Source organism: Paramormyrops kingsleyae, chromosome 24 (genome assembly GCF_048594095.1).
Source record: "Paramormyrops kingsleyae isolate MSU_618 chromosome 24, PKINGS_0.4, whole genome shotgun sequence".
Classification (NCBI taxonomy): Eukaryota; Metazoa; Chordata; class Actinopteri; order Osteoglossiformes; family Mormyridae; genus Paramormyrops; species Paramormyrops kingsleyae.
Genome location: NC_132820.1, coordinates 18,604,059 through 18,627,103, shown reverse-complemented (window position 1 = coordinate 18,627,103; position 23,045 = coordinate 18,604,059). Strand labels below are relative to the sequence as shown.

The window sequence follows — 23,045 nt, the reverse complement described above, 5'->3', positions numbered from 1 at the left end:
CACAAATCTCCATCAACTGCAAAATGCTATCCTATCAATATGGGCCAACATTTCTAAAGAATGCTTTCAGCACCTTGTTGAATCAATGCCACGTAGAATTAAGGCAGTTCTGAAGGCGAAAGGGGGTCAAACACCATATTAGTATGGTGTTCCTAATAATCCTTTAGGTGAGTGTACAGTATGTTAATCATCCCAGGACTGGACTGGCAATCAAACACAGCCCCACACCATTAAAATATAAACCACCCAGGAGACAAGTCCTGTAACATCTCCAAAAGGTTTTCTTCTGACTTGATACCAGCATTCAATAAAATCACATACCAGGAAAAAAACAACAGGAACACAGCGCTCTAATCTACAACATCAATCAGAACTTAACCATCAAACCCATGCAGTGTTAATTTAACACTGGCACATTTGCTGTGTAAGGTTCAAGGCAATGAGTTTCTTTAAATGAACTGAGTAGCCACAACTAGGTTAACTAGAATGTAATAATAAATCTTAAAGGAAGAAAACTGAGTAAATAAAACTTAAATATTAGCATTTACATAAGGAGGATGCATTTAAGTTATTGTTACTCAAGTCATTTAAATCAAACAAATGAATGCAGCTGATGCTCTTAACTTGATTTAACTAAGTTGCTTAAATTATGAATAATTAAGTTACTTTTACTCAATACAAAAAATATTTTTACTTTACTTGTTTGAGTTCATAAACTTAAATGATTTAAGGCAATCGGTTTTCTCAAACAGTTTGAGTTTAACTAACTAGTCAGGTTTTACAGTGTAGGACAGAGAACCTACTGGATAGTAGCTCTCTGGGACTGGACTTTGAGACCTCTGGTGTAGCTGGTCTGCGTGAGGTCTGTGATTCAGCAGGTCAGTGACCAAATGACCAGTGACCAAATGATCACCGTTTTAAATTCCAAGCTGGGCTCTGCACTGTAAAAAAATCAGAAAAAGCGGGGACGCTGCGGTTGCCAAAATAATTCTGTAAAAAATATGGCAAAACTGTAATCACCATTATGGAGCAATGTGTAAATTTAACAGTATAAAAATATATAAAGAACAGTTTAAACCAGTAACTTCAACATTGAAATAGTATGACAATTATGCTATTAAACCAGTTCTTTCAGTAAGATTAACCTCCAGTTATCATATCATGTGCATCGAATTCCTTTGAGTTTTACTGAAAAAGACCAAACATACCATGATAGAATGTGTCCTTTGCATTAACCTATATGCAACACAGCAGGGAACAGCCATTATTGTCACGCTGTGAGCAGTACATGAGGACGGTACCATACTCAGGGTACTTTGACAGTGGGGGATTTGAACCAATAACCTTCCAATCACAAATACACATCCATAACCATTAGGCCACCACTGGTACTGTTTAACAGGAAAAGCCTCATTATAAGACTGTCATTTAACAGATTTTTTCTGTATGTGTTTCTTTCATGTTCACAGAGATCTCAGCAGGAATCATCTGCTCTGTATCAACACCAAAAAATGGAGGAACCTGCTTCTGAAATGACCCCCCCTGTGGAGTGTAAAACAAAGGAGCCTGAGAGGTAACAGTGTTACAGGCCACTAGCATGCATGTCCCTGTGGGTCTATAGTTAGGCCATAAGGTAAAAGTAAACAGGGTTCCTAGCTAAGGCTGGGGGGCACATTAATATTTGTAGTTTAATAATGAAATTCCTCAGCATTTCCTTTCTTTCCCCTTTGCTCCAAAATCAGCCAGTTCTGCTATTTTAGAGGCAACCATCTCATCATCCCTACCCAAAATCACCACATATCGTTAAGTGGTAGAGAACAAATAAATATACAAACTTGAAAAAAGGAACAACAGCCAAGTCTAGTGATGGAGGCTGTAACAGCGATAACCAAACCTTTCATATAGGAATCTTAATTTTAGTTCACACAGTTTATTTCACATGAAATCTAACTGTAAACAAGCCTGTTTGCATGAAGAGCTTCACAGCAGGTTAAGCAACTGAAGATGTAACATGATGCTGCTCACATTACATGAATTATATTTCTATAATGAGGATTTGTTTCCTCTCACCATCCACAGTGTCCTGATGGAGAGAGCAGGCTCACCTGCACCCAGCTGTGTTTCCATGAAGAGTGACCGGTCAATGGAGCACCCACTCCTCTTCAGAAAGGGACATTTTCCTACAGATCAAAGGTAAATATGCATTTAAAGAAACACTCAGACTCTCAGCCAAAAGGCATGCAGGCAAATACAAAGAAGAAAAGTCATTTTATAATTAATGCATTGTTTTTGAACTTTCACAAATCCAATTGTCTTTAAGAATTTAAGTTTAGTCTGTATTCTATATAAATTGCATCTGAGGTAAAAGGATGAGGACTTCTGTACAAAGACTTGACCTCCTGTGAGCTGGAATTTAAAGTTAATGAATTGAAAATTGCATTTAAAATTTCAATTCTCAGCATAACGCTTAAAAAAGCAGGCTGACCTGCACACTGCTGTATATCCATTAAGAAACAATAGTCTGGGACCTATGTTTGTGTTTTAGTTGTTTGATGTCCAGTATAGTTCTTTATGTGTGACAATTACACATGGTGCTGACATATTGTACCAGTTTGATTTTATCGTACAGCATTTCCTTCTGTTTTAGATGTGAATACTTCAATTAGTCATTAAAGTTTTTGAGAAACTCAAAAGTGCTATTGTAATCAATTACGTAAGAGTTTTTAATTGGAAGGAGGAAATATTTTTTACATTGCATCGGTAATTTAAGCATGGACATAAGATAAACACTATTGTCTCGTTTCCACCAACACAGTGCCGGTGCCAATCCAGAACTGGTTGCACCACAAAAAACTAACCCTGGGCCAGAAAAACGGCTCCAACATGGTACCGCAAAAAAGCTGGTCTCAGAATTTGGAACCATAACGTCAGCGAAAGTGGGTCGGTCTATTGTGTCCGAACCTTCCATATACCCAGAAAATTTAGTCTATAACTGATATAGTTTTGTCTAACATCACCAGTGCAACATGAAACATCTTGGTTAATTATTAGCAGAATAACGTTACATCTTTTTTTTAATTTGTAGAAATGAAAGATCCATCTGCTGACCAGATTTAATAACAAATTATAAACATGTTGCAGGTCAAATAAAATATTGTGGCGCTGGAGTGGCAATGAGATCATGACAGTTCTAGCCTCCTGAGACCCAAGGAAAAAAAGTGTCCTTCATATTTAGCTTATATGTCTTTGGAGGAAATGACATCTTATAATTTAGATTTTTTCAAATTTATTTTTATTTTAAATTTCACAGCATGTCCTCTTTAGTGTACAACAGGAATAAATATGTTTCCTTACATCAGTTAAAAGATAGATGCAAAAACAAAATGTCCACTACAATGGACATAAATGAATGGGTGGGGTCTCAGGAGGCTAGACGGGGGGCCAGAGTAGTGCCAGTTGTTCTGTTGGGGTGGCAGATGCATTTCATTTTAATGTCCTCCAGTAATTACTTACGCTAGATAACCAGCATTAAGAAGCAAAAGGCAATTTTGAAAAAACTGATGTAATGCAATGATTTGCAGTCACATTTTGCGTTTTTTACAAATATGTAACTCATTTTGATTTCTTGATGAGACTGTCTTGCTTCAAGAAACCTGATTTTTTTTTCTGATGTTAACTTTGCTTTTCACCAACTGAAGCATGTCGCTCACCCAGCATTCCCACGTTAAGAGTCCGTCAAAAAAAATGTGCTTACATTTCTGTTTTACCTGTTCCCTGTGCACAAAATTTTAGTCTACATATTTAAAGGTAAATAATAATAATAATAATAATTATTATTATTATGAATTTATTTGAGACCCAAATAACATGTATTTAGGGGGGCCATGGGGGAAACAAAAGTGGACACAGGCAGTAGAGACAGAGCGCAACAAGTCATGCTCTGAAATTTTTTTTTGCAGTTCGGTAGCTTATAAAAACTCAAAATCCAAAACAGATCAAAATTTAAAAAAGAAACTGAATTCACATGAACCTTAACTTTACTCTCACCTCCGCATTCGTAACATTTCTGTTCCATTCTTATTTTGAAATTGGTGGAAACACTGGCAGCTTCTCAAAATGCACCAAGCAAGAACCTGCCCAGCATCGGCGCCAGCATTGACTTCGTGTTGGTGGAAACAAACCATATTTTGCATCTTTTTAAGGTCTATTGTTGCTGTTCTTATACTCCAGGCTAGTGTGTACATTACCTCACTGTCAAAATGTGTTTGGGAAAATGCTGATATTGAGCTTCCTGTCAAAGACCATCATAAATTCTATGGAAGCATATGTGTAGCAAAATTAAATTTGCAATACAATATGCAAAATGACAATGCAATATTCAAAATGGCAAAGCAATATTTAAAATGTAATTCTGTATTTAAATTAACATTTTCCATCACCTCCAGCTGTGCAAAATTTGGTGCAGAATGAAATTGAAAATTAAATTATATTATTTACATTTGCCATTTCCAACAGTAGTCTTAAGTTGTAAAGTGCATACTATTTTAATGCTTTATAAGTAGCAAAATGAAAATGTATAACCCAAATTGATTTGATACTTGAGTAAATAAGAAACTTCACAGAGGCATGTTTCCCTGCTTGAAAAAAAAAAAAACTCAAGTGATCTGAATTCCCTAGTTCAATTTTTATCAGATTATTCAAGTCAGCCGATGTGTTTCTATGCTGCTTCAAAAACATTATTTCTTCATCTGCCAATGAATTCAACGATCTTATCAGATCTTCAGCCGCCATGTTTCAAACGATCTAAACGTAACACGCTTCCGCCAATCCCCGCCTTGACGCAATGATTGCCGTAGGGTGGGCGTGGTCAGCTCGGAATGCATTTTCAAAGCCGCATTGAATTTTGCTACAAATATCCCACGGCGTCATGATGAAAATGCAATCGTAAGTGTCCTAACTGTTAGTCTAAATGCATTTAGGACAAATAACATTTAAATGATAATTTTGCTACTGTTTCTGCTTGGATACGTTACACATATCAAATCAATTTGGGTTATACATTTTCATTTTCGTTTTGCTACTTATAAAGCATTAAAATAGTATGCACTTTACAACTTAAGACTACTGTTGGAAATGGCAAATGTAAATAATATAATTTAATTTTCAATTTCATTCTGCACCAAATTTTGCACGGCTGGAGGTGATGGAAAATGTTAATTTAAATACAGAATTACATTGCCATTTTGAATATTGCGTTTCCATTTTGAATATTGCATTGTCATTTTGCATATTGTATTGTCATTTTGCATATTGCATTGCAAATTGAATTTTGCTACACATATGCTTCCATAAAATTCAGGCTATTTACACAGTTTGTTGACTAGGGATGTTGAATCAAATGCTGTTAGTTAGCTCTGCTAATCAAGCTGAAATCTGTTTCAAAATCAAAATCAAGTCACTGGATACCAAAGGCTACATATCAAACTGTCTGTCCTGCCTGCTGTATCTCTGTGTGGTGGAGCAGGATGTCACTGGTTCTCTTCTGCTGTTATGAGAAGATTGATGTTATGAAGCCGCCCTAATGAATAAAGCTTAAAAAGGCATCTTACATCTTTTCAAATTAAAATACATCACTAGGTTATTTTTTGTTGGCAGCAAGAACACTTTTATTGGGGACCATTATATACTTTCTGTTACACTTGTTTAGATGATTTGAGGTCTTCATATATCTGCCTTATTCACAGAGACCAAATGGAAGAATGCAATTCAGATCTACAGGAGAAACCGGGTTTATCTTCCATATTGAAGGTATGCATTTATTGCTGATATATATTTTCTGAAGTGTTGTGTGAACTGACTTAATTACATTTTATACAGATGTACAATAAGAAACTAATCATGTTAAAGGAAAGATATTCAAACCTACGACTCTCAAATGAACCTATGAAAAGGTTTGGTGCAAGCAATAATAATGAACTGTGACTGTGGATTTTAGTTACTAGAGGAAAATGCTGTAAGGTTCCTGAAGAATGAGCTGAAGAAGATCACGAGGTACCTAGATCAGAATTACCCAGAATGCTCTGAGCCTCAGCTGGAGGAGGACAATGACCTGGACAGTGATGGTCAGATGCAGAAGACCTGTGGTAGAGAAGGAGCTCTGAAGATCACACTGTACATCCTGAGGACCATGGAGCAAAATGATCTCGCTGACAGGCTGGAGACGAGTAAGAGCTGTATCTCATTCTGTGTGTGTTTGTTTTGCCACTGAAAAAAATATTATATGACAAAAATAGTGTTCTAAATTTCAGTTTAACATTTAATTTGATTTAGGTTTGCTTGTGTGAGTGAAAAAATGTTTTTTGCATTTACCTCCCATTTCATTTCAGGACATCTTCTGTCACAATGTCAGCGCAGAATCAAACATACCCTAAGGAAGAAATGTGAATGTGTATTTGAAGGGAAAGCTAAGGAAGGACAGCCAACATTTCTCAATGAGATTTACACAGAACTCTACATAACTGAAGGTGGGACTGGAGGAGTCAATGATGAACATGAAGTGAGACAGATTGAAACAGCATCCAAGAAAAGGGTTACAGAAGATACTACAGTCAAGTGCAATGATATATTTAAACCCTCATGTGGGCGTGAGACACCTATCAGAACTGTACTCACTAAAGGGGTTGCAGGTATCGGGAAAACAGTCTCTGTGCAGAAATTTATTCTAGACTGGGCAGAAGGAAAAGCAAACCAGGATGTTCACTTCATATTTGCTTTTCCATTCAGGGACCTGAATTTGATTAAGGATGAATACAGTCTGATTGAACTGCTTCACCACTTTGTCCCTGATCTGAAATCATTTGAATCCACTGAGCTGTTTAGGTTCAAAATCTTGTTCATCTTTGATGGCCTAGATGAGTGTCGCCTTCCTCTAGATTTTCAGAACAATGAGAGCTGGCTTGATGTAACAAAGAAAACGTCATTGGATGTGGTGTTGACTAACCTCATTAAGGGGAATCTGCTTCCATCCGCTCTCCTCTGGATAACCTCCCGGCCAGCAGCAGCCAGTCAGATACCTCCTGAGTACGTCCACCGGGTAACAGAGATACGAGGGTTCAGTGATGCCCAGAAGGAGGAGTATTTCAGGAAGAGATTTAGTGATCAGACCCTGGCCAGCAGGATTATCACGCATGTGAAATCATCAAGGAGCCTCTTCATCATGTGCCACATACCTGTGTTTTGCTGGATTTCAGCCACTGTTCTTGAGAGGCTTTTTAGTGAGACTGACAGAGGAGAAATTCCAAAGACTCTGACTGAAATGTACACACACTTCCTGATCTTTCAGACAAGTTTAAAAAATGACAAGTATAGGCTCCCGACCACCGTAACCCTGAGTTGGACAAGCTGGTTCAGGAAATGGATGTTGAGAGGGGTGAAAAACCATGAAAGTGAGTTTAATAAATCTGGAAAGGAGTTCCTCTTAAAACTTGGTAAACTGGCTTTTGACAACCTTGAGAAAGGCAATCTCATATTTTATGAGCAAGATCTGACAGATAATGACATTGATGTCAGTGAAGCTTCAGTTTACTCTGGAGTGTGTACAGAAGTCTTTAAAGAGGAACATGGGTTGTATCAGGAGAAGGTGTACTGCTTTGTGCATCTGAGCATCCAGGAGTATCTCGCTGCTTTTTACGTGTTTCTATCAAACTCAACAGCTGACCTGCTGAAGACTTCAGTGGATCAGGCATTAATGAGCAAGAATGGACACTTGGACCTCTACCTCCGCTTCCTCCTGGGCCTCTCAACAGACTCCAGTAAGACTCTGTTACAAAGGCTACTGGGAGAGACAAGAATCAGCTCACATAACATTAAAGAAACAGACAAATACATCAAGGAGAAAATACAGGAGAATTTATCTCCAGAAAGGACAATCAACCTGTTCCACTGTCTGAATGAATTGGGTGACAATTCTCTAGTAGAGGAAGTTCAAGGATGTCTGAATTCAGGACATCTTTCAGCAGAAGACCTCTCAACTGCACAGTATTCAGCTCTGGCCTTTGTGTTACTGATGTCAGATGAGGAGCTGGATGTGTTTGATCTGAAGAAATTCATCAGATCAGATAAGGAGCATTGGAGGCTGCTGACTGTGGTCAAGACATCTAGGACAGCTCTGTAAGTGAGGATGTGAAAATGTATATTACCTTGCAGTGACGCATTAACTTTTTAAACAGTTTAAAATATTAACAGTTTAAAATTAATTAAACATACAGTATATTCCTCCTCATGGTTTAATAACCAGGCTGGATTTGTTTTTTGATAATCTGGGACCAAGATTTTATAATGACTGAGGGTAGTGATGTAGTTAAAAAAACAAAAAGTGACATCTCCATGACCATCCTGTGCATCCTGACCTGCTATAGAAATAAATGGGGCTCTTTATCTGTAGGGTTTATAAATGAAATGATCCTTCATTTTCACAAGTACAGATACAATGGAATGGTTTCTCTTCTCACTCTCCATGAGAGACACAGACACATTTACAGGTGACACCAAGCTTAGGGTCACAGCACAGGGTCAGCTTACATCCAGCTCAGCCCTGGAGTTGGGGGTTAAGGGCCTCGATCAAGGGCCCACAGACATGTGACTGTTCTGCTGAGTGTCTAACCAGTGATCCTCCAACCACAGACACAGAGGCTTAGCCTGCTGAGCCACACACCAGCCTCACAGACATGGTATGTGAGTGTTACTGTCAGCATGTGTGTCCATGTGATGGACCCCAGAGCTGGAAGCTTCTAGACGACTGCTGTCTCTGACTGCTCACTGATGCCCTCTGCTGGCCTCAGCTGCTCCTGGCTGAGGATGGGACAACATATCTAGTCAGGCAGTAATAGATTAACATTGTTTTAAATATACAATGAAATTGTATGAATATATCATTTACTTCCCCTCTTGGATTAATAACCAGGCTGGATTTTTTTTGGAACCCCAATTTTATATTGAGTGAAGGTAGCGATGTCATTAAAAAATACAGGTTTTCCATGACCACCCTTGTGTGATGAACCACCAAGAGCCAGAATGTTCCAGTTTGCCTTAATACTGGGAAAACTACTCAGAAGTTAATTTTGGTTGTGGATACTGGAGGAAGAATTTCTGTAAATACTGGGAGTGTTTTGTGACTCTGCGGGTTTGGACTCCGTGCCTATGAGTGGAAGGGTGCTGGTTCATATCTCCTGGCCAGCAGAGTGATGTCATCACTAGGACCTTGAGCAAGGCCCTTAATGCCAATCACTGCAGGGGTGCTGGATGCTGGCCAACCCTGTACATGTCTTTGTTTTTTATGAAGAGTAAGACGGAATAGGCAAAAAGGCAATTTCCCCATGAATATCCATCCATTTTATGAAACTGCCTAATCCCATCTGGGGTTGTGGGGGGGACCAGAGACTACTCCAGGAATAATGGGTGCATGTGAGAACCAACCATGGGCAGTCACCAACACACCGCAGGGTGCACACACTCACACAGGGCCAATTTAGACTTATGAATCAACCTATCCTGCATGCTTTTGGACCACGGGAAGAAACCGGAGCCCCCAGCAAAAATCCACGTAAACACGGGGAGGGCGTGCAAGCTCCACACAGAAAGGACCTGGGACCAAACCCAGGACCTTCTTGCCATGAGACAGCAGCACTTACCCCTGCACCACCACCCCCATGAATATGAATGGATGAATTATCACTATTTATAAATACTTATTTTAAACAAATATGAAATCTGAAAGGATTGATATTTCTGTGATTAGTGTGCAGGTAATTTTACAAGTTCCCAGGTACCGCAATACAAAAAAAAGGATTTTGTTCATGGGATCAGGAATTCAAGTGTCATTTAAAAAAATGAAGCTCCTCTGGACATCTTTCAAATCCCACACACACACACACACACACACACACACACACACACACACACACACACACACACACACACACACACACACACACACACACACACATACATACATATATATATCCCAGGCAGGAACTGAACTCGAAACCCTACATGTTCGGCTGTAGTGCTAATCACTGAGTCACAGAGCTGCTCAGAGCTTTATGAGATACTTATGCAGATACAGTATTAAAGAGTCTCTCATTAATACCAGAACATTATGAAGGAATATGGTCTATTTCAGGGGTCACCAACTCCGGTCCTGGAGGGCTACTATCCAGTAGGTTTTCTATCCTACCTGGCTTCTGATGAGCCACACCTGCTCCTGGTATTTACCTGAGAACTAGTGTGGCTCATCAGAAGCCAGGTAGGATAGAAAACTTACTGGATAGTAGCCCTCCAGGACCGGAGTTGGTGACCCCTGATCTATTTGATATGTATAGTGATGGGCAGGGTTCTGCTAATCTGCTAACCATTAATTAGTTTAACTTTTTTAACCAAAACTTTGAAAACCATTAACAGACCATTTAGCTTCTACTAAATTTAGTTCTAACTGTAAATCCACTATTATTTTGCAGGTAAAGTGAAGTCTAATGGTCAAAAACGTTTGTAAACATACCTGCAGCAGTTCACTTGTCATGCTGTTAGCTGACTGCTTATGAATACAGGACGTCATTGGATGATAACTTGGTTTAAGGTTTAAAGTTGTCTGGGTTAAATGTAAGTGAATGAAGATAAAGTCCCTTTAAACTGGGGTATCCTGAACTCGCAGAACAGGGGCCTGTATCACACAGCTGGATTTCTTGCTTAGCTGAATTACAGCAACTCAGCCATGAAGTGGCAGACCATGTAATGTAACAGAGTGGGGTCGGTGGGTGTCAAAGGCACATAGTGCATGAAAATCACCAATACTCTGCTGACTCAATGAGTGCAGAGCTACAGACTTCCTCTGGCAGAGCAAAAACTGCACCGTGAGCTTCATGGAATTGGCTTCCATGGTCGAGTAGCTGCATGCAAGCCTCACATCGCTAAGCATAATGCCAAGCATTGGATGGACAGCTGTAAAGCATACTGCCACTGGATTCTGAAGCAGTGGGAATGTGTTCTGTGGAGTGACGGCAGTCTGGGTTTGGCGGACGCCATAAGGACGTTTCCTGCCTGACTGCACTGTGCCAACTGTAAAGTTTGGTGAATTTAAAGTTTGAGGAGGGATAATGGTATGGGGTTGTTTTTCAGGGGTTGGGCTAGTTCCAGTGAAGGAAAAAGATATTTTGGACAATTCTATGTTTCAAACTATGTGGGAACAGTTAGAGGGAGGCCCTTTTCTGTTTCAGCATGACTGTGCCCCAGTGCACATAGGAAGGGCCATAAAGACGATTAGGTGAGTTTGTTGTGGAAGAACTTGACTGGTTCACACAGAGCCCTGACTTCAATCCCACTGAACACCTTTGAGATGAACTAGATCAGAGATTATGAGCCAGGTCTTCACATCCAATGTCAGTGCCAGACCTCATAAAACCTTTTCTGGATGAATGGGCAAAAAGTCCCACAGACACACTCCAGAATCTTCTAGAAAGCCTTTCCTGAAAAGTGGCAGCTGTTATAGCTGCACAGGGGGGACCAACTCCATATTGATTCCTATGGATTTAGAATGGGATGTCATGAAAGTTCCTGTAGGTGTAATGGCCAGGTGTCCCAATACTTTTGTCCATGTAGTATATTCTGGTCTGAGTGTGTATAATAACACGGCTCCTTTTTCAGGCTGAACAGCTGTAATCTCACAGAGAAATGCTGTGAGGCACTGGCTTCAGCTCTCAGATCAAACTCCTCACACCTGAGAGAGCTGGACCTGAGTGACAATGACCTGCAGGATTCAGGAGTGAAGCTCCTCTCTGCTGGACTGGGGGATTCACACTGTAAACTGGAGATACTGAGGTCAGTATTACTGTGTATTCCACACTGTAAACTGTAATTATTGAAAGGAGTTACATTTACTTCAAAGTAATTCTTGCATCGGTGAGGTGATCTTATATATTGTAGAGTTATATTGTCTCTCTGCAGGCTGTCAGGCTGTAGAGTCACAGAAGAAGGCTGTTCTTCCCTGGCTTCAGCTCTGAGGTCAAACCCCTCACACCTGAGAGAGCTGGACCTGAGCTACAATCACCCAGGAGACTCAGGAGTGAAGCTGCTCTCTGCTGTACTGGAGGATCCCAGCTGTAAACTGGAGAAGCTGAAGTGAGTAGAGAGTGTATGTCTGGTACTGCCACAGATACTTATGCATGTACTGTATGTGAAGAAGAGGCACAAATAAATGGATACAGCAGTACTATGTCATTCTGCTTCTCCTGTAGTGTGGACCATAGTGGAGAGTGCAGGACCAGACCAGGCTTACAGAAATGTAAGTCTGTTTGCATGCTTTTATTAATAATACCATTATTCATACAGTTATTGTGATGAGTGTGTTTTTTGCACTGTATTTACAGTAGATGTATTTCAATCTTTGAGTTTCTGTGTGTGTCATTTAGAACATTCAAAAAAGAAAAACAAAATAAACATCACCAAAAACACTATTAATTCATTTATCAGTTTTTTTTTAAAACAAACTACCACTCAATATTTTCACAAGCTTCACAAAGTAGCGTATGCATTCGTTATTATGAACCATTGTATTTAACCCGAATTTTTAATATAACAGGCTGTATGGCAGTCTGTTTGTAAGTACGAGCGGTCCGTAACTCAGGCGTTCTTAACTCTGGGGCTGCCTGTACCTGAATTCCCTCAGGGGAAGCTGTGCTGTTTTTGTACGGTACAGGAAAAATTAATTACAGTGCTGCTCTGCCTGATGGTATTAATAATTCTTCCTCCTGCCTACAGACTCCTGCCCGCTGACGCTGGACCCCAACACAGCACACAGACGCCTGTCTCTGTCAGGGGGGAACAGGAAGGTGACATGGGGGGCAGAGGAGCCATATGCTGATCATCCAGAGAGATTTGACCGTTGTTACCAAGTTCTGTGCAGAGAGAGTCTGACTGGTCGGTGCTATTGGGAGGCTGAGTTGGGTGGAGCTGGAGGCAGGATAGGAGTGACTTATAAAGGAATTGGGAGGAAAGGACAGAGTGCAGACTGTGCGCTTGGAGCCAGTGACAAGTCATGGATTCTGATCTGTGATCCTCACAGTTACTCTGTCCTGCACAATAATAAACAGACTGACATACCCATAGAGCCCTCAGGCTCCCGCAGAGTAGGAGTGTATCTGGACTGGGAGGCTGGTGCTCTGTCCTTCTACAGAGTCTCCTCCGATGGACTGACCATCCTGCACAAGGTCACCTCCTCATTCACTGAGCCCCTCTGTCCAGGGTTTGGGCTTTATATAAACTGCTCAGTATCACTGTGCATGCTGGGATAGCTCACTGTGTGCTCGAGGAATCATTTTTTACTATATGACAGTGTGACGTGTTGCTGGTTCTCCAAGGTAAATGTCTGGTTTTTAACATGAATAATCCAGTTTTACTCTGAAATATATGTTAGACAAAAATAAATGACTGGGTTTAGTGAGTATGCAAAATAAACATTCAAAATAACTGGTTTACTTTCTGAGTAAAATGAACCAGCAAAATGTAATCCTGATGCGTGGGGGGCTTTTCCCCTCCCCTGTATATGTTCATTTTATACATTTAGGTATATTTATTGTATTTCCTACCAGGATAAAGGCGATCTATTGTGTCTTATTGATGTCCTAGTTCAGCAGTGTCCAAAGCATAACTGTGTAACATAATCGAAGTGCTTTCTCTGATAAATTAAAATAATAAATTCACTTTACTACTTACAACTGAAAATAATTAAGTAGTAAACATATGTAATAATCGTTTAACAGGTCATATAACTGCGAAAGAAAGAAAAAACTTGGAAACAAAAGAAAAACACATTAGATTCTAGGAGCAAATTACAAGCAGGAATAACATTTTCCTAACTAAATCAGTGAACTGTTGTGTCATGTGGAATGAAAAAGCTTAAGTTGACTTAAATGTTGTACTTGAAAACCGACAACCTAATTAGCAAACGGCCATCGTCTCACTCACTCATTTTAAAACACAGGGAAAGGATAATTAAAATGAACTATATTCCTCACTACGAAAAATGATGCCAAACAAACAAAACGGAACATCTTTACTATAGAGTTTAACCTGAGAAAGCAGAACTCGGTCCATGCACCCGACAACAGCTCTGCGGTGACTGATGGTTTCCGGCCGGACGCAGGATGTGAGACACCATGTTCCCTCAATTACTCTCCCCATCGCAACACAGCAGAAACAGGAAATATGTACCATCGTTATTTAATGTACCATAAAGCATCGAACTCATAAATGCAGTATTATTGTAAAATTAAAGTACTACAAATAAAATTAGGTGAAGTTACAAAAACCCTGTTTAGCTTTGCTACATGATACATGCAAGACCATGACTCAAAACATACCTCCAGGCTATGTCAGAACTACATTTAGAGCAGGGGTGGCCAATCTTATCCGCAAAGGGCCGGTGTGTATGCAGGTTTTTGGGATAACCTGTAGGTCAGCTGTTAAAACCCTGGTGTGAGGACTCTTCAGCCAATCAGTCCTCTAATTAATGACCTAATTAGGGAGTTGCAGGGAAAACCTGCATACACACCGGCCCTTTGCGGATAAGATTGGACACCTCTGATTTTGAGAAATGAAGGTGGTACTCTTGAAAACATGGAGTGGCTAGCAGTCTCCAGACTAACTATGAGAATGGTCTTAGTTTGCTATTCTGACTGCAACTTTTCTATTTTTTATTGTTGTTTTATTTATCATTTATGTTTTGCTTATAAGACCAATATGAATAACTTTCTGATTTCACATGTTTGATCATCAGTGATGCACTGAATGTGATTCCAAATTACAAAAAATTGCATTTCTTCTCTTTTTTGGGAATCCTGATTTATTCCATATTGAGTTTATTTATTTTTTTTAATCCACTCAATTTAAGAATACACAGCAAATTTACCAGTGTTAAATTAACACTGCATGGTGTTTATATAATTCTCACCAAATCAGTGTTACATTTAAGACTTTCAAGACTTCAAGACTTTTTATTGTCATTGTACAGTTGCCTGGACAACGAAATTAGCTGGCAAGACCACAAAGATGCAAGAAAGTGACAGCGTCAGTCCAAGATATAAGAACAATATAAAAACACAATATACACAATGTATGGTACAAGAGACATTGGGGGGGTATATGCAAAGGTATCATAAATATAATAAATAAGGGGGGAAGGGCTTTAGTCAATAAGAATAAGTGAAACTATTGGGTAGGTTGGTAATTGCACATTTGCTAAGATATTGCACAGAGCCATAGTCAATAGCAGCAGTGAGATGACTGTATGGAAGAAATCTACACACACACACACACAGACACACGCACACACACACTGTGGGATTCAATAGAATTATTGTCGGAGAGAGTGATCAGCCCCCCCCGGCTGCTGGCCCACAGAGTATGAGACACGTGCTGTTTTACTTGCAAGGGTGCACACCGCAGTGTAGCTACAAGGGTGTGGCACCACGAGAGGGTTTATTTATACTTTAAGGTGATCAGGTTACATTGTGGGTGTGAACAACATTTCAAGTGGGATAGAATGGGATGTGGAAGTGGGAGTGGAAATAGGAACAACAGAATGTAGTTCTGGGCTCGTCTGCTGCACGTGATAGAAAATTACTGTTAAGCACTTACACAGTTGCCATATAAAACAAGTTATACATTCATAAGAATACACATGAGTGATAATATATACACAATCTCAACCCAACAATTATAAAGAACATACAATGAATAGAGGAAAATGAGAATATAGCTTAAAGCAGGGCATGATGAAAAGGGGGGGGGGGGTTCATTCTAAAAAATGCAGTTAACTGAAACGAGAACTGACTGGCGCCGGCAGGGCAAGGTTACCTAATCGGGACCGATAGAGGGGGCGACAGAGAACGTCAGCGGCCCTTACGTATCTGTAGCCTTCCACAAGGACAAGTACTAACTGACTAACTAGAGTAAATGTCAAACATGTGGTTGTCACGTAGACGGAAGGTACCGAAAGAGGGGGGAGATGCCCAAAGGGCTTTAAAAGGGATACAGCTGATACATATGGCAGAGCTTCCTCCTGTACATGCTGAATGTATGTCAGATGGTCGCTCCCTGATTATAATCAGTCAAGAGAATAAACCAGTGATTTGCAACTTCTCCCCGTGTCAGCGGTGAATCTCTTCTCATCCACGGACCCGGTGGAGATGGCATACTCCAACAATTTGGGGGCTCGTCCGGGATCACCAGGAGATTCGCAAGATTCGGCTAAGTGTTCACGCAGCCTACTTGGACACAGAGAACTGCAGGGCCCAACCAGAAGAGGTAAGCAGAGCCTGTTATATCAAAATCTGCACATTGGATATGCCAAATTGAGCAGTTTGAAGTGTCCAGTGGCCTGTCGGTAAATTACACTTTGGGTTATTTTGGTAACCCAGCGCTGGGTAAAAAAGGGACTAACCCAACGCTGGGTTATTTTGACCCAACAAGTTGGGTTACACGTTTAACCCAGCATGCTGGGTTGTGATTTTTAACCCAACTATTAGTTAAAAATGACTACACTGCTGGGTTGAATGTAACCAAAAATGGGTCAGAAATTTAATCTAGAAACTTTGGTGATTAAAATTACTAAAATAAAAACAATTCTACAGCAATACATACTTCAGTAATGGAATTTTATTTATGACAAAACATGTAAAAAATGTGTCCATATGAATTTAAGACATTTTTCCCATCTCCACCTCAGCATTAAGACAATTTCTATTAAAATGTATCAAACTATCACAGAAACACTGTGACTGAAGTCAGTAACAATGCATCAGACTGAAGTCAGACAAATTAACTTTAGAAAAACACAATTTGAAATATGAAAACTTTTCATAACATTTACATCATGCATAAACATTAATATATCCTGAGATATACAGGAATCATCAGTAAGAATCAATTGCAATGTAATTGCAGAGTAGAGGAAAAATAAAAGTATGTAGAAGTAATAATGAAAAAGCCTCTAACTGACTGAAGTCAGAAAGATTAACTTTAAAATACAAATTTGTGCATAAACATTAACATATCCTGATATATATAAATCATCAACTGCAATGTAGAAAAAAAAAATATGTAGAAGTAATAATGAAACGGCATCAAACTGACTGAAAAAACAAACAAACAAAAAAAACTTAAGAAAATACAAATTTAAGATTAGGAAAAAATAGGAAAACATTTTATAACTTTCCCATTAACAATTATGTGCAAACATCAATATATCCTGAGATATAAAGTGACTGAAGTCAAATTTACTTCCAAGAAAATACAGTATGTATTTAAAATATGAAAACATTTCAAACGTCCACTGCAGCAAGTAATGTACTTTGCTCAAATGCTGTGCCATTTATTATAGCAAAGGCTTGAAAGCAGTGGTTGTCTCCAAGCATGAGAACATAAGAAAATTCAATGGACTCTTCTGAACAAAGGTACTCAGCCATATTGGTCCCAATCTGAAAAAAGGAAAAATAAATAAAAAAGAAATGGTATAGATTCATTAAGAACTCAAAAATGTGTAAAAGTTAAATATCCTTAGAGCTACCTTCAGAACACCTAAAAAACCTTTAGGAGCATTAAAGACCATAACACACCAAGCTATCAGCATTAGTTAACCACTGACCATGGCCTTAGCACTATGCTTAGAAAATGTCCGTCGAACATGCTTAGTTTCAAGCCTCCTTTAGCCTGAGCTGAGCTCAGACATTCCCGCCTGCATCAAACCATTTACAGGATTAAAGAAATTACATGTTTGTAGTAAATTAACATCGTTTGCTGTCGAATGTACAACTAAGTCAAACGAATTGAACGAAATGTACCTTACAAGCAGAGCGGGAAATTTATGTGGATGTGCTGACAAAATCAAATTAGTTAAGTAAACTCCGCTATATCAAAACCGTATCTAACACAGTAAATCATTAATAATAAACAAAGTAGATTTAACATATACAAAAGTAATATTTAAAAATTTAACGTTATCCTTTCCAAGCGGAGGGTAAGGAGCGGAGGGTACGGGACCCCCGCATTGTCCTTGGTGTGGCAAAGCCACTACTTGCTGACGAGCGGTAGAAAAGCTGGGCTAGAGGCCCGGGGAATTCAGGACCCCCAAATCACTAATTTGGCAAGAGGGAAAAAGGTCCCCCTCTTTAAAACGGGTTGGAGTCCCTGGAGTAAAGTCCCAAAAGTACCGGGTTGGAGTCCCTGGGTTAGAAACCCAAAAGTACCGGGTTGGAATCCCGAGACGAGGAGTCTCAAAACTATTTGTGTGTAGTTGTACTGATTTGTGTGTGAGCAACGTTGTGGGTTCTTCCTGTCCTGGGTGCTTATCACTCGCTCTGTGTTGGTTGAACTTGCCCGTGGCTCTGCTGTCACTGCTTGCGGTCTTACAGTTTGTCAGAACCGAAGGGGAGTTCTCAGCAATTGGATGCCCAAAAGCGTGCCAGCCCGGCCGCACCCGCTGTCTCAGTACGGGCAGGGCCGACAGGTACCTCGGGCGTTCATTACAACTGCCGAGCAGGACCTCGCCTAGGGTGAGTTCTAAGAACACCCCTAGCTTGGACTCTCGGGAGGGTGGGTGACGCCTAAAGGCTATTTTGCCGGCCTTGGTCGAGTCAGACCGGTAGTGCGGTCGATAAGCTGACTCCCACCTGGGTTGTCTCAGTTGTGCGTACAGAACACCCCCTTCCAAGTTGACATTGCTGGGGATCAGGGGGGTTTCGGCTGGGAGCGGGCCTGTCTGACTGGGATTGAGCTCGTGGGGCATGCCCTGTTCAGGAGGGACACCACAGTAAACTGCTTTGAATATAGTCTTATTGTTTTAGAAGTTGTTGATTTATGTATTGGTGGTGTTTGTTAGTAGGACATTCGACTAGGATAAGGAGGTGTACTAAGTGTGGGTGGCTGAACCCACATCTGGAGGCAGAAGGGCTGTTAGACAAGGGATCTAAACAGTCAGGACAGATTAAAAATGGACCGTGAGTTTGATTGGGAGCTAGATGACGGGGGATGGGCACCCCCGGAAAATGCAGTGTGGAAGCCACTAGTAAGGCAGATCCAGGTGGTGAAGGAAGCCATAGAAGGGGCAAGTGCTGAAGGAGATAAGGAGAAGGAGGTAGCTGATGCCGGGGAGCGTATGTGTGGGGCGGTTCGAAGCGCCGGGTGTCGAGTAGAGGATAAGCGCTCACTGGGAGAATTACTGTGGAAAAAGGAGAGAGAGCATGCTAGTCAGAGGGACGAAGCAGCACGCCAGAGAGCGAGCGCTAATTTGATGCAGAAGTGGGGAAAATAATTACGTACGCAGTTTTGGGCTAAATCAGGGGAAGCCCACGTATATGTTCAACGGATAAGTTGCAAGTAAAGATGTATAAAGCAGAAATAAGTACAAAGTAGAAGAGATCAAGTTAGCAGGGGTCTGGATAGAGCATTTGTGCATTTCCATAAAACGTCATTGACAGTAGTGGAAGTGCGGGTTGGTAAATTTAGAACTTTGATAAATCTTAAAATAATGTATTTGAATAAAATATTGTGATTAATAGATTTTATGGATTATAGAGACTAAGTTTAAAGATAAAGGGTATTAAAGCACATCTTTGTGAGAAAAATAACAGTTTATAGACAAGAGGTTTTAGTATATGTGTGCCCGTAGATAATTGGGTGCAGTGTTAGGGATTTTAGTTAGGAGAGGAAATAAGTAGAAAATAAATAATAATAATAATAAAAATAATAATAAATAATTTAGAGCCACACATCAAGGTGAAGTAGCTACAGTCAGGGAGAGAATTAAAAAAAAAAAAGAATAGAGCACGGGTTGACTGTGAGGAAAACAGTTCAAGTGACAGTAGAGTGCAGAAAAGCATTAAAATGCAGGCCCCGGTAAAGGCAGCAGAAACACCAGTACAGCAGTTGGGGAGAGAGCACCCCCTGCTTAAAGCGAGGATAGAAAAGATGTCTAAAAAGTGGCGGAATAGAACAAAGGCCCTGGTAACTAAGTGGCCTAAAGGGGGCACATGGGATGTGGCAGTGTGTGAGGAGATGGAGACTCTGATAAAGTATCATAAGGCTAATAAGAACACAGAAAGGCGTAAAAAGAAAAGGAGTGAGGAACTGGAGGTACTGAGGTTATTTAAAGCAAAGGGAGAGGCCTGGAGAAGGGAGCAGAAAGCCATGAGAAAGGCACTAAATGAGAAGAAGGGGGGTGAGAAAGAAGAGATGAGGCAGGAATAAATATGGCCACTGTCATATCAAAGTCAGTGTCCGTTAGTGGAAGCCCCCCCCCCCCCTTCATACAAGCGTCAGTTTCCAGTAATAGAGGGGAAGGTAGAATTCAGAGGTGAGGTGACACAGAAGGATGAAGGAAGTAGGGAGCAGAACGGAACGGCAAGTTGTTTAGATGGATACAGGGAAGTGAGTGCATTGCTGCGGCAGGCAGTGCAGGAAGTACTGCGACGGAGTGAGAGAAGAACAGAAGGCCAGGCATGTGGGTCTGAGAAACAAGGGAGTGAGATAAAGGTGGGGTACGGGTGGTTCGGAGGGGGCGGTGGGGGTAGCCTCTGACTCGCCTGGTGCATTTGCTGGACAACCCTAACCCTCCATCTAAAGGATGGAGTCAGTTTCAGGAGAAGGAGACAGAAACAGAGAGTAAGGAAGGAGTAGAGGAGGATAATGCAGATCATAGAATAGTGAGAAGCAGGAGGGCTGTGAAGCCCCCCACCAGGGACACTCCGATGCTTCCGTTGAGGGTGAACGGAGCACAGACACAGTATGTGCTGTGGGCAGGACAGGATCTGGAGGGCCTGATTCTCAGACTCCCAGTCCTGGCAGAAGGGGCCGGAAAATGGATAAAAGCATTTGAGAAGGAAACTATGGGTCGGCTCCTGGCGATTGGGGACATAAAGGCGGTTCTGGCTTGCGTATTGGGGGCAGACAGAATGGAGAGACTGCTGCGAAGCAGTGGCCTGGCAGCGGCGACAGGGACTCCTGTGAATGACGCATGTCACTCTGACGGTTACCGTGCTAACTGCTGGCATCAGCTGCGACTAATGTTTCCTCCATGGCTGAGTGTGGTTGAAATGAAGGTGGAGCCCATCAAGGAGGGGGAGAGCCCAGCTGCCTATCTGCAAGCTCAAGAAAAGCGGTGGCCCACTGAGACAGAGCAGGACCTGCAGAATCCGGCATTTAGGGGTCTGTACTGGAGGGCACTGCAGGACGCGCTCCCTAAGCCAGTGAGAAGCAGGCTAAGGCAGGTTGTGGGGCTCGTTACTATGCCTGAGGAGCAGTACCGTGAGCACCTGATCCATACTATTGACTTGTACAGAGAGGAGGAGGACTGTGCTAAAGAACGTGAGAGGGAACTGGCAAAGAAATTGAATCAGATGCAGCTGGAGGAGCTGACCGCTAAAAAGAAAAAAGTCCAGGCACCAGTGGTCTCTCCAAGCCCCGGGGGCAGCCTGTGGACAGCCGACAGTCTCCTGTCGCTAGGGCCCCCCAGGACACTAATTGGCCTCCGGTCCCTAATTGTAACAGAGTGAGTAGATACAATGGATGGGGGTTTCCTCAAAGGGCACCCATTTACCCACAAATTTGATGATCCCAGACTCTGGAGAGACTGGGGAACAGGCAGGTTCAGCTGGTGTGCTGGAGCTGTGATCAGCCAGGACACACCTGTATGTTCCAAAATCTTGTTTAGTGGAAGTTCAGATAGGTTACAAACATGTAAATATGCCCATACTAATATTAGACCATATCCCAGTGAATTTGTCAGGCAGAGATGCTTTGTGTCAGCTACAGATAGACATAAAATGTACAGAGGGGGGCGTAGAGGTGCTCAGTGGACAGAACAGCCTTCTGCGACAAAATTTGTTGTTCAATAGGGGACAGCATAGTTCATGGATTGAAGATGTTACTGATAAAGTTGGGGAAATTCTAGAACAGTGGGGCCCATTTATACAGGAACAATATAGCAATAGGCTGAATTGGACATAGAACAAACATACTTGTTTGTTGCGATGGAGAGATTTCAGTGTGATGGAATGCAGGTTGCTTCCGAAGGTGAGTTGGTGAGAGTCAGTGGAGTGCAGAGTATGTAGGAGACTTAAGAGGTTTGTGGCTGTGGAGCATGATAGGAGTGCAGTGTGAAGGGAAATAAAGTGTAGAGGAATGTTGGCAGCAGGCAAAATGTGGAGGTTAGTTTATGATTTGTGTGCAGCGAAATAGTTAGTGGAGGATCAATCAGTGGGAGATCCCAGTCCTCACACCCTGCTAACAGATGTGCCACCCAGTGCAGAGTGGTTCACAGTTGTGGATTTGTAGATGGCATTTTTCAGTGTGTCCCTAACACAACAGTCACAGTTTTTGTTTGCGATCACCTATAGGGGTCAGCAGTTCATCCACGCGAGGATACTGCAAGGATGTGAACACATGCTTAGGGCAGATTTGGATGGATTGAATTTAAGAAGCACAGGCACCAGGGCATCCCATCCCACCCTCGCCCTCACTCTGCCTGCTTGGGGACCTCATTAACATTAATATGGACACGAATAAATCTTGCATGCTTCTCACAGTACTGACCGTTGCCAAGAAAACAATCCTTCTGAACTGGAAGTGAAAGGAGAATTTAAACATAAATCTGTTCAAAAATCTACTCTTGGATTATGTTTCCATGGTGAGGATGTCTACCTGTAAGAAAAATCATTTGATCGATTTTGAAGATAGTTGGACTCCAATAATTAATTTTTTAATGTAATGTCATCAGGGGTGGTGGGGCCTTGCTGTCACCGTCCCGGGTTGGGGGCTGGGTTGTTGGGGTCCTCTGGTGTTTCTCTTGGCTGAGGGCGCGTGGTCAGTGTCTCTGGGTGGGCGCTGGCCTGGCCTGTTGGGGGTGGCGCGGGGGATGGGGGGTTCTGCCCCCGCAGGGTGGGTGTCGCGCTGGGGGGGGACCGGGGGGTGGGGCCTCTGGGTTCCGCCTGGGCCGCTGC

The 23,045-nt window shown here is 41.5% G+C and overlaps 1 protein-coding gene and 1 long non-coding RNA gene across 2 annotated transcripts; both read left to right on the top strand.

Moving 5' to 3' along the window:
• The first annotated feature begins 1,473 nt into the window (after positions 1-1,473).
• LOC111840156 (NLR family CARD domain-containing protein 3-like) lies at positions 1,474-13,343 on the top strand. The gene is made up of 10 exons (XM_072706160.1): positions 1,474-1,573; positions 2,080-2,193; positions 5,745-5,808; positions 5,996-6,224; positions 6,387-7,368; positions 7,426-8,169; positions 11,698-11,871; positions 11,998-12,171; positions 12,288-12,334; positions 12,811-13,343. Exons 1-10 carry the CDS (start codon positions 1,512-1,514, stop codon positions 13,341-13,343), a joined length of 3,123 nt encoding a protein of 1,040 aa, XP_072562261.1. The 5' UTR covers positions 1,474-1,511.
• A 5,294-nt stretch (positions 13,344-18,637) lies between these two features.
• Positions 18,638-20,281, top strand: LOC140582456 (uncharacterized). The gene is made up of 2 exons (XR_011985426.1): positions 18,638-18,953; positions 19,184-20,281. It is a non-coding gene; the product is annotated as an uncharacterized lncRNA (long non-coding RNA).
• The last annotated feature ends 2,764 nt before the right edge of the window (positions 20,282-23,045 follow it).

Excerpts from the sequence above, each read along its gene's own strand:
- LOC111840156 (XM_072706160.1), top strand. The coding sequence starts at position 1,512 with ATGGAGGAACCTGCTTCTGAAATGACCCCCCCTGTGGAGTGTAAAACA. Across the intron at positions 2,194-5,744 it reads CATTTTCCTACAGATCAAAG|AGACCAAATGGAAGAATGCA; the intron begins GTAAATATGCAT and ends CCTTATTCACAG. Across the intron at positions 11,872-11,997 it reads TGTAAACTGGAGATACTGAG|GCTGTCAGGCTGTAGAGTCA; the intron begins GTCAGTATTACT and ends GTCTCTCTGCAG.